Below are 14,801 nucleotides of genomic sequence, written 5' to 3' on the forward strand. Positions count from 1 at the left end.
TAGGGTTTGTCTCACATTTGGTAACTGGACGCTTAAATTCAAAGCAAAAAACATTTTTTTAAACTGATCCTGGGAAGCACATCTGTAAATTTAGGGTCTAAATTTGTAGTTTCGTAGGAGGGGAGTCAATAGAAAACGACCTCCCTCTGATACCAGCCTCTAGTGGTCATTTTTGAAACTACAACATTTTCTTTTATTGTTATTTTAATATTTTCTTAAAGATCGAGGTAAATAGAAATAAAAGCTATATTTTATAATTTTGTTGTATACTTCATAATTGCTATTTTGTCGCAGTCTTAAGTTTAATGCTTTTTTGCAGGATAAATGGGTCTCAGGATAACTGCCTGTACCTTTAACTCATCCCAGTTGGAGTGTGGCCCCGCCCCCTTTGCGCAGACGTCCCATGAGCCATAAAGTTTTATGTCCTGCTCAAAGTTTAGGCTAACAGGAGGAAACTTTTTTTCGGGGCAGTGAGCGGCACAGATTTGCGCTGAGTCTGCCTTGGAAAATTCCTGGGGAGGAAAAAGTTTTGAAACTTTTCCGAAATTGGGAATGCCGGGACTTCTTTTTACTGCCTGAACTTTGGTGGTGTTACCTTTTTTTTTTTTTTTTTCACCAACTTTTGCGGCACTTTTTTTCTGAAGGGGGGGGGAGTAAAAGCTGGGTCCGGACGACAATACAGATTCCAGAGTGGAGCAGATATGCGCTTTGTTTTATGTACAAGTATGTCAGCTGGGAAAAGCCAAGGAAAGCGGCCTTTCTCTGCTGATTTTGACAGCTAACATCGTTCGAAAACAGCCTCGCGGCGGTCCGCTCGAAAAAGTAGACCGACGTTAAAAAGTCATGACTTTGCAAAACTTTTACTAAGTTTCGTTAGAAGTTAAAGATTTGACAAAAAAAAAAAAAAAGTTCGGGGACGGCTCGAACCGCCTTTGAAAAGTTTCGTAACTCAACGTTTTCGGGCCGCAAAGAGTTCGCAGAGCGCTTGTGGAACAATGGATCCGAGCCAGCACAACCCTCCTGTCGGACACCAGATCGTTCACGTTCGGGGCGACTCGGAAACGGACCTGGAGGCGCTTTTCAACGCCGTGATGAACCCCAAGGGCGCCGTCGTGCCCCAGTCCGTGCCCATGAGGATGAGGAAGCTGCCGGACTCCTTCTTCAAGCCCCCGGAGCCCAAGTCCCATTCCAGACAAGTAAGACCCCCCCCCTCCAATCCCGCGGGGGCCCCGGCCTAAACACGGCCACCTCTGCTCAAAACAACCGCTCCATCTAGTTTTTTTGTTAAAATCACGATTTTAGTCCGTTTTTTTAAATGTATTGTAAGCGCAAATTATAATTTTAATTAAAAGAAAATCATCAAAACATTAAAAAAAAGTTTAAACGTTTTGCAAGAAATGTGGATACATTTATTTGAACATAAAACTTTATTGCGAAACTTTGTTAATTCATTTATAAACAGTCATTTAAAGGTTAGTTAGATATACTTTTTATTTTATTTTAATACAGCTTCAATATAGAAATCATATGATGATTGGATTTACCCCATCAACCCCTCCCTCCCAATTTCCCCTTTCGACTGCTTACCGAAGTTTTGTAACTAGTGCGCATGCGCCGTGCAGGCCCTCTGGTGCCTTGGATTATCTCTGTGGGCCCTGACACAAGTTGGATGCACATCCAGATGACTCAACAGTGTTCAAGTCTGACTTAATGATCATTTTTTTTTCATTTTTTAGAGATTTTTCATTATGCTGCTGTTTTATAATACAGTCCAAAATGAATCACTGTGATACTCCTCATTGGGACAAACAAGATAAATAATGTCTTTGTCTTTGTCGCTAATAAACTAGATATAATGCAGAAGTACTGCAAATTTTTTTTTTGGGGGGGGGGGTCCTAGACAAACAAAAAACAAAAAAAAACTAAATAAAACCCCCACCTGCCAACTTTACTATTTGTTGTTTATCCCCCCCATATATGTTTACATTTCAAATAAAAAAGCTTGTCTTTATGCATTTATTTTTGAAAGCACGCATAAACTGTAATAAAAACTAGAAGAACTTCAGAAGAAGACTAAACAATTCCAAACCCAGCCCACAAAACATACAGTTTATAGATATTAGGAAACGAGACAAAACATGTATGTAGTCACAGATGATCATTCAATGAAAAATACAGTTTATAGGGGACTAAAGCAAGCAGGTCCTCTAAAGGTACATGAAAATATGTGACATTTAGTTATCAATGTATTGAAACAATGTAAAAAAATAAATAAAACATCTTCTTTGTAACTCAGGCTAGCACTGATGCTGGGAGTGGCGGCGTGCTCACCCCCCACCACGTACGCGCACACTCGTCTCCAGCTTCCCTGCAGCTGGGCGCCGTTTCGGGTGGCTCCCTGTCTGGGATGGCCTCAGCAGGCGCCTCCCCCCAACATCTCCGGCAGTCGTCCTACGAGATTCCCGACGACGTGCCCCTGCCGCCAGGCTGGGAGATGGCCAAGACCAGCTCCGGCCAGAGATACTTTCTCAAGTAAGTGTGCAATCTAACAGCGTGTGCATAAAAGTGAACGGGGCTGGAATCGAAAACGGGTGGACAGCAGACGGTAACATCTGGACACCAAAATGGGTCTCGTTTCTTCGTCGAGAGGAGTACGAACTCAAAGCCTGGAGGCATTTAAAAACTGTCAAGGTTCCATAACCTTTCTTCCAAAACATAATTTGCAGAATGCACCTGTTAATGGGACTCTAATGTTCCACCGATTAGGTTAACGCCCATAAAAAAACGGACCAAAGCGAGTCCAACAGATGTGGAACAGGTGTTGTTTTCGTCCAACCTGCAGAACATCTGTTGCACAGACTGTACATGCGAGGCACTGAATGCCCCATCGAGTGTGGCTTTCAAAATATCCCCGTGTGATGAGTTGCACCCAAACATTCAAAGAGTTCTCCCAGCAGATCTTTGATTTCTGCGCCAGGGTCCACGTGCAGCAAAGACCTCCAGAAATCCTTCTGGTTCTCTTTGGTTTCAAGATGGCGGCGGACATCATCGGGCCGGAAGCAGAAATCATACAACTAATCCTAACCCAAAAGTGTTCGGAATTGTAGCCAAAACTTCTACCAAGGCTTCAAATGAGAGAAATCGTAACTGTTGTCAGTTAAAATGAAAATTCTCTGAGCGATAATGGTGGACTTTCCAAGGACTTCTGGTTCTGGACATCCATGTCTGCAGCCAGGCATCAAACCTAAGCTGGCCTATGCAGTGGGCTTTCACCTGGAAGTAACAGAAAACCCTGATCAAACAGAGCAACCACAAACAATTTGGGACAAAACTAGTTTTCTCAATTTCACGCAGCGTTGATTGGGTTTTAATTTCCATGACGTGTTTTCCTTTCTAATCCAAGGAAGTCTTTATCAACCAAAAATGTATTTATAGATGGGTTACAATTCATAACCATTTGAAGTCCACCTCAGTACTGAATGTACTAAGTGCACATAGTCTGAGTGTTATTTAGTTCATTGCCCCATGTTAGACCAAGTTGGTGCCAGCTACTCCGTTTATGAGATATCAAAATGAAAAAAGCCAACAAACATGGTCTGTTGAGGAGTTCAGCTGGGGGCCTTATCTCCACCCAGTCACCCTTCTTTCTGTAAATCTGTTTACCTCTTATTTTGATTTGGTTAAACGGTTCATATATATGCATATTTGTAATTATGTTTAGTATTTTAGTGTGTTTCTTTGGTACTCATTGTGAATAATCATTCTTGTTGTCTGCATTTGCATAGCTTTGGTTTTCCATCCACCTAAAATCTGTTGTTGCCTGGAAATTTCTGGAAAATATTGCAGTCATTAAAGCTGGTAAAAAAACACAAAAAAGACAAAGAAAAACCTCCAAAACATTGAGTCAAGGAATTAGGGTGACTTTGTAAGTTAAAACAAAATGTCAGGAAAAGTTCAGGATCAACATTTTGGAGGTTTTAGCCCCCAGTAAAGCCAGAGAAATGTTCCCTGTCCCTCAAAGGACGGCTCTGTTCAGCGTGCATCGTGCTGACCATCATTTCCAAATCTGCTACAGTGCACAATGGTGGCCGGTGTGCGCAGAAGGAGACAATCGCAATAGTTAGATTGTAGGTTATTACATTTGGTGGCGTCTGCAAACAAGAGCCGTCTTGAGGGACTTGTGTTGTACGTAGTGATTCTTTTCTTGGTCTCAGGTTTCAGCAGAAACAATGGATCACTGTTGCTGCCCAGACAGCAAAGGACAGACAGTCCTGCTAAACTCATCTGCTCACCAGCGGATCTTCAGCCCAATAGCTGTAGGTAGCTAGAATACATTCGTCTTATTGGTTGGTCACAGTTAGTCTGAATAGGACTGAGATGTTTGTGTTTACCGGTAGTTTTTTTTTGTTTTTATTCCTTTGCGTTGCCTGGGGATGGCTTGAATTATTTATATTTGTCACAATAATCTCTCTTTTTGAGAGGTTCAGTAATGTGGGTTTAGAGAAGCACATATTCCAATGTATTCGGATCAAAAGACAGTTTCATTCCCAGAATTCTTTAGGTTTACAGATGTGGTCCATTCTGGAATTAGTTTTTGTTGTTAAATATTTAGAGCAAAATCAAAAGAAAGAGTTTCAAAGACAGAGAGTTTCCTTTTGAGAAACTGCGTTAAACTGCTACTTTGTGTTGGTTTTTTTGCAAAGTTTGCAAAGATTTGTTTGAACTAAAAACAAAGGTTTTTCTTTGATCTATTGCTTCACCGTCTCTCTGAATAGTAGAAATTGAAAAGGTTTGAGGCACTCTAGGAAAAAAGTATTTCCATTGGTTGCATTTGGAAATCAAACATGTTTGTAGATACCCGTGAACAGAAAGTGGGGTTTCCTTCACGGGGGGGGGGGGGGGGGGGTCTACTTGTGATGCCTTCAGGCTCTGTGCTGGAATAAGGCAAAGTGGAGGAGACGTCTTCTGGACACATCAAAGTGCAGATACTTGATCCAGAATAAAGGCTGCCTCGGCAGAGCTGCTGGAAAAGACACTCCCCTATTTATAAACAGGGGTTGTCTGACTCCGACAAGTTGCGGGAGGCAGGGGGGGGGGGTCGCATTCAGAGTCTGTGTGTGTGTGTGTGTGTGTGTGGGTGGGAGAACTGTTGGGGGTGGGGAGCGGGTCACCAGTTAGCAGAGATTGGGGGGCTCACATTTCACTCCGGTGACCGCTGTTGTCCTTAGAGATAAATCAAATCGGGGTGAAAGTTTTTTCGTCGAAGTTCTGCTGACGAGTTTGGAGGGGCCGCTCTGAGGCGGACCACCGGTCCCCACTCCACTGTGAAGTCCAGGCCCGGTTTGGAAGTGAACGGACTCTGCGGTGGTGCTTCTTTTGTGTCAAGGGGAGTTAAATGGCAGCCATGTGGAGATGACTAGCGGAGGGGCCAGGAGAAACCCTGGCCCTGCCTTTGTCCCGACAGTGTAACTGTGATCTTTATTCAGACCGCAGGCCTGTTGAGACTCATGTGAGCCTTTCCCAAAATAGACAAATGGCTGACATGAAGTTTGAAGATGGTGGTGGGAGAGCAGCGTGTTTGTTCAAATCACTGCACCTGTGCAAAAACTCATTTGTTTGGTCTAATTAAACACAGAAAAAACATTTTTTGGGGGGCTGATTGTTGAATAATTCTTTTGATTTTCAGTTTCTAAAACTCAAGAATAATTGATTTTTTTTTAATGAAAGTTGGAGGAAAGTACAGCTTTTTTTTCTCTCCATACTGTTACATTAAAACAAAAGCTGGAAGACGGTCAACAGACTTTGTTGACCTGTTCCTGTCTTTCTTCCAGTTTGTCGTGGTCTTTGATTTATGGCAGCAGGGGCACAGAGGTTGGGTCACCTTGCTTGGTGCTCCCAGTGGGTGGGTGGGGTGGGGGGGTCGGTCTCCCAGGCTGGGTCATAAACTAATGAAGGTTTCTAATTTAGACACACCGTTGAACTCGGAGGGGTAATCACCGTTTCCGGGCACTTATTAAATGCAGCTTTGAAAGGGGCTTTTAGTTGGTGGGAAGTGGGGCCTAAGCTGAGGAAAGCTTTGAGGGACGAGCCTTTGTCTGCCCCCAGGGGCAGGTAGAGCTCTGGGCTGATGGACACTTTTGTCTTTTCACAGCTAGATCTCTAATTGTTTTCACAAGCTGGCTTTCTCGCAGTTAGACGTGCTCACTTTTCCCTTTTTTTTTCTTCCCCCGAATAGTTATCTCTCATTTAACTTATTTGCGAATAGTAACCATAATATTTACTCTTTATGATCATTTAGGACTTTATCTTCAGATAACTGGTTTAAGAGGGTAGTTTGGGCATTGCGTATAGAGTTTCCTGAACATCTGTCGAACCAAGAATAAGTCAGAAACTCATCGTTTGAGTAAAATAAGACGCGTGTCTATTTGGCCGTCCAGCTTCTGTTCTGTTTAACTCAATTCTGATTTACTCCCAGTAAACCAATTATCACTACAATAAGACACGAATGGATCTTAAAGTGTAAAGGTTCCTTTTGAGTTTCATTGATCAAATACTTTTATTGTGGTTTATACAGGGCTTGTTTTCTTGACATCATAGGAACACTTGGGCAGCAGGGCACTCAGTTTATTTGGTTTTACATAAAAAAACAATTTGTTAAGTTACAAAAAAACTATAAATAGTGATTTAAACTAACTGAAAAGCAATTTTCAGCAATTTTTTTTTCCTTAAGAAAGGAAAAACAATCCATAATTGTGATAAATTGATAGCATCTTTTGGGTAAATGATGATTTTAGTGTGTAACAACGCCAGATATGCATTCTAATCAAGTAATCATTTAAAATTTTACTTAAAAAGTAAACCAAGTTGCATATAAAATAAAATGAAATAAATTGTATTTATTTGTTGATTAGAATTGGATAAGTATGGCACACAAACAAAAGACGCAGATTTGTGGATTAGGATTACACTGAACTACCAGCAAACTACTCTGAAAGGCTGTAATGGATTAAATTATCAGTATTTAAGATGTGTAACTACAACTCATCACCGCCAAACTCTGCTCATTTATTTGAGATTTCAATATTGAGATTTATTTTTCTCTTCAACTTAAGTTTTATATATAAAAAGCTACCTGAAAGTAGTAGAAAACGTCTTTTATTTATTCATTTAAAACATACTTTTTGAGTCTTTCTAATGAAGTGAAAGTTCTTTTTCACAGTTTTCTTCAGACTAGCAAAACAACAGTTTGACATTTTTTTGTATATAAAGTAAATATATATCTCACAAATAGAATTGAGGTTTTTTTATTCAAATGGAAACACTGAAAAGTTGCATTCAGTGCCCTTTGGCTCCAGCTGTAACCATCCTTGGTAGGAACTCAAACTAGTGCGACATCTTTGTTGCTGTAAAGCTGAGTTACAGTTAGTGGGATGGATTTAATCAACTTGTTTTAGCATAATTATTTAAATGAGGCTTCTGGTGTAAAACCGGCGTCTTGGTCGATGCTGTAAGTGATGAATCCACTAACTACATTCTAAATTTTGTCCACATGTTGGGTCCCAAGTGCTGCTGGGAAGCCTGGGCTTGAGAGCCTGTCTGAAGCCTTCATTTGGAGCAACTTTGTGTTTGACAAACTTTTGGTTTATTGACCACACACAGACAAGAACCTTCCTGTTCAACTGGGGCCTGTCAGCTCGGTACACAAACGGGCCTGTGAGAAAGTCAGGCTGATGTTTACCAAGGTCTTGATGTAACACCTCTGTTTCAGACATCAATACCTCCTCTGTCACTGAAGGCATCTCCACAGAGATGGAGCTCTGAGAAGTGCTTCCTCTCAGGTGACGCGTTCAACTTAACCCCAATCGCCGGGATTTCTCTTAAATCCTTTTAGAATCTAAATGACTCCATGTATGAAACCTCTTGATCATTTTTCTGATTAATCTCACATGACGTTAAAAGGCTTAAGTCTTCACTCTTTTCATCCAAAATGGAGTTCCCTAATCAGTTCCTTGCTTTGAGAACACGTTTCTTCATTAGTAAGTTTGACAATGGAAGCTCTGCTTCAAAGAGAAACTCAGAGCTACAAAAGGGTCAGAGGGGTCACCCCAATAATCTCTTTTGATAATGTCCTGCTGATAGAGGGGCAGCCGGGCGTCCCAAGTCAAGCAGAAAAAAGGTGGTCATCTTCGCCTTGGAGGGCTGATTGCATGTGGCCTTTCTCAGACTACTCCTTACTCATCTGCTTCAACCAACTTCCAGGCATGCACTCCCTGGGTGGGGCCCATGCAGCCCTAAGGATCCCATTTTTAACATTTTGACAACTCAGCTGTGGGAGGGTTTATTCTATCACCTCGCTCCCTTTTACACCAGCGGAGAACAGCTGTTTACATCTGATTTTGATGAATTTTGCAAAGATAAACAGTTAGTCTGGCTGAAAGTCATGTTCTGATCTGCTGTTTAGCTGTTAGCCTTTACCTCAGGTCTGGATTTTTCTCTCTGAAGTAACTGTTGACAAGTAACTTTCGTATTACTTAAGCAAAGTAAAGGATACATTCTAGGATTGGGTCTTTAAAAGGACAATAAAATAACTAGTTTTCTTAGAGTGTTGTTCCAATCCAATGACGAAGTTAAAGCTTGAAAAAATATAGCATGATCAACATTTTGATATTTGGAGACAACAGTTCTTTGTCAAAGAAGTCAAGTTTTTATTGTTTCTTAAGACACAGGATGGCGATGCATTGGTAATCGTCACACCCTCAGCTAGGCTTTCAGTAGAAGAGCAATTTTGTATTTTCTTCTGTGCTCCGCTAAGTTAACCACAATGACAGCTTGAGCATAAATTAGTATCTATTCGTGCTACAGTCATCTCGGTCGATAATAGGTCCCATCTGAACCACAGTTCTGTCCTTGGCTGCTGTACCCCGGCCTTTAACTAAAACGTTCCCACGAAGAAGCTTAGTAAAGATTCACTCCTCTCATTTGCAATAGATTGTGTAGCTTGTAACGGCAGTCACACACCTCCATCCGTCATCCACAATTAAATGGCTTCCCGACAAAAAGGGCCATACAAAAGTGTACGAACGAAGCAAATACTACTAGCTTGTGCTAGTACTTGATTGTTCAGCTGGTCCAGTTCCAGAACAGATTTCATTTCTTAACACATCCCACAGAGTCAATGAGAGTTTGTCTTTTATTTACTGGTTTACCATCCATTTATAGATGGATATGCTTTGAACAAAATAAAAAATAATACTTGCAGGGTGGTATATTTGGTACTTTTGTCTGTGTTTGTAAAGCACAAACTCATTTGCAGTTTGTGTTGTGGTTTTCCATATAGCACAGTTGATACACACCATGCAGTGACATCTAATTCAAGTCAAAGCTTTATGGAATGGTGCCATGGCACATTTATCAGGCACACATGATTCATACCATGCCACAGTCTACAGAAATGTACTCTGGCACACTGCGGCACTGTCATCACACTGTTGGCCAAGCCGATTTTGGTCCAGTTCTGTGGTATTGTTTTTCAAAATTAGCCTACAAGCAACAGTTGGTCCATTTTGGAGCACTGCTGTGGATGAAATGTGTTCTCAAATGCTTTCAAGCAAGAAAATAAGTCTTTAGAAAAAATGTTAAAACAACCTGGAATCTTTTCAAAATAAAACATCAAATACAAACTGTAGGCATTGGTCTAGACTAGAGTAAAATCATGATTTTATGAGGTTTTTTTTTGTGATAGATGCATATGATAGGACAATTAATGTTGTAAACTTGTTGTGGAAACTTAATTATTATTATTTTTGTACTTTGACCTGTTTTCACCGTTTACTCCAGTCAACTCCAGAGGGGTCACACGTGAACGAAACCATTCAAATGTGGATCTGCATGTAACATTAATTATTTTCAGTTCAGTTATCTCAAAGATTGAACTGTTACTTTGATAAATTCTAGTACTTTTTTTTAAATTCAACCATATGGTCAATGTACTCCAGAGGCTACTATTAACCATAGTTTTTCAGATTGTGTAAATCGATTTTCACATCTTTACGTCACTTTTGGACGCCATTTTAACGCTAAAATGTGTCCTTCATGGTTCCATTCAAACATGTAAAGATGCCACAGAGCAGTTGTGACTGTGAAGGGTTGCAGATCATCAGCAATTCATAACAGCAACTGGTGGCCTCCAGCCGTCCCGGCAGTTGCCATAGCGTCGTTTTGTTTCATGTTTCGCCCCCAGGAAGCGGCCTACAGCTGGTCATATAGGTTTTGAGGGCGAGTGGATAATCTGTTAGGTTTAAAAGTTGGTGATAAATGACTGGCACTGGGTAACACATTAACATGTATCTTTGTGTTTCTCCGAAGGTTTTGTTTATATCTGTTTTGACAAACCGTAGGGGGAAGAAAAAACCTAAACAGTCTGAGACAGTGGTTTACAGAAGATATTTTTACTATCTTCTGTGCTCAGCTTGGAGAACCATGTGTCCTAGAAGCTTTGAAGCTCTGTGTATCCAGCTATCTGTTTTTATTTAGTTGGATTTCTGTTTGGTGTGCCAGGATGTGCAGGCCTCTCATGTACAAAAAACTCTCCCATCTTTATTCCGCTTCTCCTCTACTCTAAAGTCTCCTCCCTAGCGTCTTGGTTTTTTTTTTCCCCTCCCCTTTTGTTACAAACACTGTATAGTCTCCCAAGATGGTTAGGGCGGGCTCTCTCCCCGTCTGTGTGACTCATGTAACCAATGGAATTCAGTCCGGAAAGCTTTCAGTGGAAGTTTTGATTTTTAACTCTTTCGTTTTGGCCGGCTCCTTAAAGGACGCGTCCGCTTGCAGCAGCTCCCACTGTTTTGCTTGGTCTGCAGTGTTTGTGTGTGAGGGCTGGTGGGGGGGAAGGTTTGGTGGTGGGGGAGGGGGGGGGGGGCAGCTCCTTTGATCAATAAAGCATAAATGAGGGGGCTTCAAAATGGGTTTCATTGTGTCAGGGGGAGGAGTGCTGAGTCAGGCCCTCTCACTCTCTGGCCTGGGACAGAAAGCAGACAGGCAGGCTGGGATTACGGCACAGTCCGAGAGAAACTTTTTGAACCCCTCACTACAACCATCTGTTCCAAAATCCTGCCTAATGGTGCCTTGAGATCAAATTAACCACGAGCTGTAACAACACGGAGTGGGTGGGAAAACGCATCCACAACATGGGATGTGTAGTTCAAAATAAGAGAATAGTAGCTGTTACACTTTTTCGTAAACCCACTCTGTCATTAAGTTCGGTACCTTTTTATGTCCGATGAGGAGCTCCCTAAATAAAAATAAAAAGACAACAAAAAGTAAAAGAACAAGTGAATAGTTTTAGGTCGTAGCTCAGTCTGCGCTTTTGTCAAGCAGGTGAAAGCTTTGTAAATGTGGCGCCAGATTGTTAAAGCCCCTGACACTCTGCAGTGTCCGAAGCGCTTCCAGGGAAAAAAAAAAGAGGGGGGGGGGGGGGGGCCTTGTGTTGAGGCCTGGCACTGACCCTCCCTCAATAGAGAGGGTCCTGCTTGGAAGAGAAGGGTTTCCTGTATTAGCTTTCAATCTTAATCAAGCAACAAGTGCCAACAAAGCACTAATTATCAATGCCTTCACAGTGCACACAATGACCTCTACCCCCCAGCTCCCCTGATCCCATCCCAGCGAAGATAGTGAGAAAATAGATGAAGCAACATTGTTTGATGTGACAATGGTTGTTTTGAAACCAGTTATGGCCTCTTAGATAGTCCCAAATTGTCTTTTTTGTTTATTTTTTGCCATCTTTTACCTCTTATATTGTTCTTGTTCTGTCCAGATATGTCGTATGTGTAAGTATGAACTCTACAGGTGAGGTTGAAAAACAGGGATTGATTTCATCAAGGAGTCCCTCTTGAGTAATCACTCCATGTTTGCTTCTGGTCTGAATTTGCTGCTGCAAGAAACTGATTTTGACTTTTCTGTTATTTTGTTTTTTCTACAGCCACATTGATCAAACCACCACTTGGCAGGATCCACGCAAAGCCCTGCTCCAGTTGAACCAGGCTACCCCTCCCAGTACCGTTCCAGTTCAGCAGCAGAACCTTTTAAGCCCAGCTAGTGGTATGTACTCTTGCTCCTTCTTAGTTTATCACTTGTAGTTTGTCATTTCATGTTTTTGTGGATTGACTTCTAATTTACGCCCCAATGAAGGACATTTGCTTTCATACAGCGCACACTCGAATCCAGGTGTAGTCTAGTTCTTACATGTCACCACCCGGAGTGCCTCAGTTCTGGCCATTTTGTTGGAATTTGCCCTAGGTGATGTAAGACTCAGGCGTAAAGTTACACCTCCTGTCTGACATGTTTTGGAGCTCTGTGGTTCACAGATTAAAAGTCTACAGATAGAAGTTTATCCTCCTCACACTGTTAACTTGAGAGAAAACATAAAAATAACCCGGGCTGCAGACCAAAAAACCGGTTTGTTTGTCACTGACATAACAATTTACTCCAAGATAAAAGTTGCAGCTGATCGTTTCCTTTGGTACCTGTTCTTTAAATATACCCTGTTAGGCTTTTTGAATGTTTGTCTAAACTTGAACGCAAATTACCTCTTCAACAACATTGGCTGAGAGTATACTCACGTTTGAAACGCGCAGCTATGACAGGATCAAGCTCTGTCATTTGGGTTATTGTTGCCTTGCTACTCTTTGTTAGTGAGTCAACTTTTTTGTCTTTAGTTTTGACTCTAAATTGATTTTGACAACAGTAAAAAGGTTTACTGTTTAACTGACTTTACATTTGGAGCTTTTTTGTTATCGTTAAAAAGCAATAATTGAAGTGGCATTGAGATCGTCTTCCAAAGTACATATTGGGTATTGTCCATCATGATCAAAAGGATGACTTAAACTGTGCAAAGTTTAAACACCAGGTTTCCATCTTGAGAGGATTTTCTTAGTGTAAGGTGATAACATCGCCCGTGATTACTTATGTCAACATTGGTGTTGAAGTTTTGTCAATTATTGTCCAAACCCATTCATTTATTCTTTACATATTTTGTGATAGCTAAGGTTTAAAGCTTCCTGTAACCTCTCCCAATTGTCTTTGGGTAAAGATACACCCAGTGCAAGTTGATTATCAGCAGAATTTTTTTTTTAACCAATATTGTCGCAAAAAGCAATGGGGCAAAATCCATAGCTTCCCATTTTGTCCTAGGTGGCATTTTAACCTCTAAGGACACGTTCACATTGGAGCATTTGGTGTGGAGTAGAGTTCCTCTGAAACCTCTGAAAGCTTTCTTAGCTCTGCAAGTGGGAGAGCTCATCTGAATTCTTAATCAAGCAAATACTGGTCCACTTGAAAAGCAAGGGCTTTGGTTCATTTGCAAGCAAATGTTGGTGCTGCCCACCCCAATATAAATGCAAACGCTACAACTGATGTGGAAATAACTCAAGGAACGAAAAAACCATACGTTTTATATAGTTTCGTGGTGTAATGGGGAAATCCAGGCGTTCAATAATATGCGTTAATCAGAGATTGAACAGTACTAGCCTGTTTTCCTGTCTGTGCCCTTTTTGCTGGTCAGTTCTTATTCCTGGTAATAACCATCCCAGACTTTCAGCTGTTGCAGCTGTATGACTTTTCCCTCTATTTGGTACACTCAAGTGAGACAGCTAACCCCAATAAAGGTGTGAACATTTTTGGAATAACCCACCTAATCAAAAGCAAGTCAACGGGAGTATTTTATTGTGAAAGCACCCCCACATCAAGGAAGTTGGATGTCTAGTTACATTTGACGCTGATGAACCGACACATAAAAGCAGAATTCAAAGTAGCTAGCCAGAAAAGATGCAAACCTAAAATAACAAAAGGTGAGTATATCCTCAATGCTAATGTTTTTATCGATATTTCACTAAATACTCTGTAAATATTGCCTTTCGCGAAATCGCCAGTTAGCTGTTGCTTTGTAACGCTTGGTTTTTTTCATCATACTTATTGGACACTTACTACATTGGCATTTAATCTGTGTGTCCTTGTTTGTACTACCATGTATTTACACTTCTGCCATAATAATCTTGGTGCAGGCTAAGGGGAGATGTTGCTAATCTTATCAAAAAAAAATAAACCTACCATGCTAACGCTAACATCTACAGGCTTACTGTGATTTCTTATGTCCTTATTTACCCATGAAAAGTTTCTCAATTCTTTTTAACTCTGGGTACGTGGGTTTCGGTGCTTTAAATGAATAGTTAAGTATTTCTAAAAGTTAAATTTCTCATAATTTTTACATTTTCACTCGTACAACCTTGGCGTGCTGGCTACACTGCTATTTAGCTACTGTGTATTTTCTCAAAAAATACAATTTTATAATGGTAGAATAAAATATTTGCAGAAAATCTTTTAGTACCACGTAAACATTATATTTGCCTGTCTTGGCACAGGACCTCTACCTGAAGGCTGGGAACAAGCCATAACACCAGAGGGAGAAATTTACTACATTAACCACAAGAACAAGACTACTTCCTGGCTAGATCCTCGACTTGAGACTCGCTATGGTGAGTTTACTGTGGTTTATGACAGTATTTTTTTTCACTATAATGAAAATCAACTACAAAATTCTTTTATTTATGCACAGCATTTTTGAAAATAAAAAAAAATGTCTACTATCAAATTAAGTTCTTATGTTTTCACTATCAATAAGTCAGTTTCTCTCGTTTTTTCTCATTTTTTTAAATCATATGTTTGTGTCACAATCTTTGAGGATGCTCATAATTGAAAAAAATCCAGATTTGATTAAAGATACAATTTTAAATAAGTTCATATGGTGG

At 40.7% G+C, this 14,801-nt stretch overlaps 1 protein-coding gene across 2 annotated transcripts in view; it reads left to right on the forward strand.

The window, feature by feature from the left end:
* Positions 1-399: 399 nt before the first annotated feature.
* yap1 (Yes associated protein 1) overlaps positions 400-14,801 on the forward strand; it is a 30,704-nt gene continuing 16,302 nt past the window's right edge. The window contains exons 1-4 of one of the 2 annotated variants that reach the window (XM_023961380.1): positions 400-1,196; positions 2,297-2,532; positions 11,978-12,096; positions 14,415-14,528. In XM_023961380.1, coding sequence (XP_023817148.1) covers positions 996-1,196; positions 2,297-2,532; positions 11,978-12,096; positions 14,415-14,528 — 670 coding nt within the window. In that variant the 5' untranslated portion in view covers positions 400-995. The remainder of the gene's footprint in view (positions 1,197-2,296; positions 2,533-11,977; positions 12,097-14,414; positions 14,529-14,801) is intronic. The other variant, XM_023961381.1, reaches the window with a different exon arrangement.

This window comes from Oryzias latipes, chromosome 13 (assembly GCF_002234675.1).
Source record: "Oryzias latipes chromosome 13, ASM223467v1".
NCBI classification, from domain to species: Eukaryota; Metazoa; Chordata; class Actinopteri; order Beloniformes; family Adrianichthyidae; genus Oryzias; species Oryzias latipes.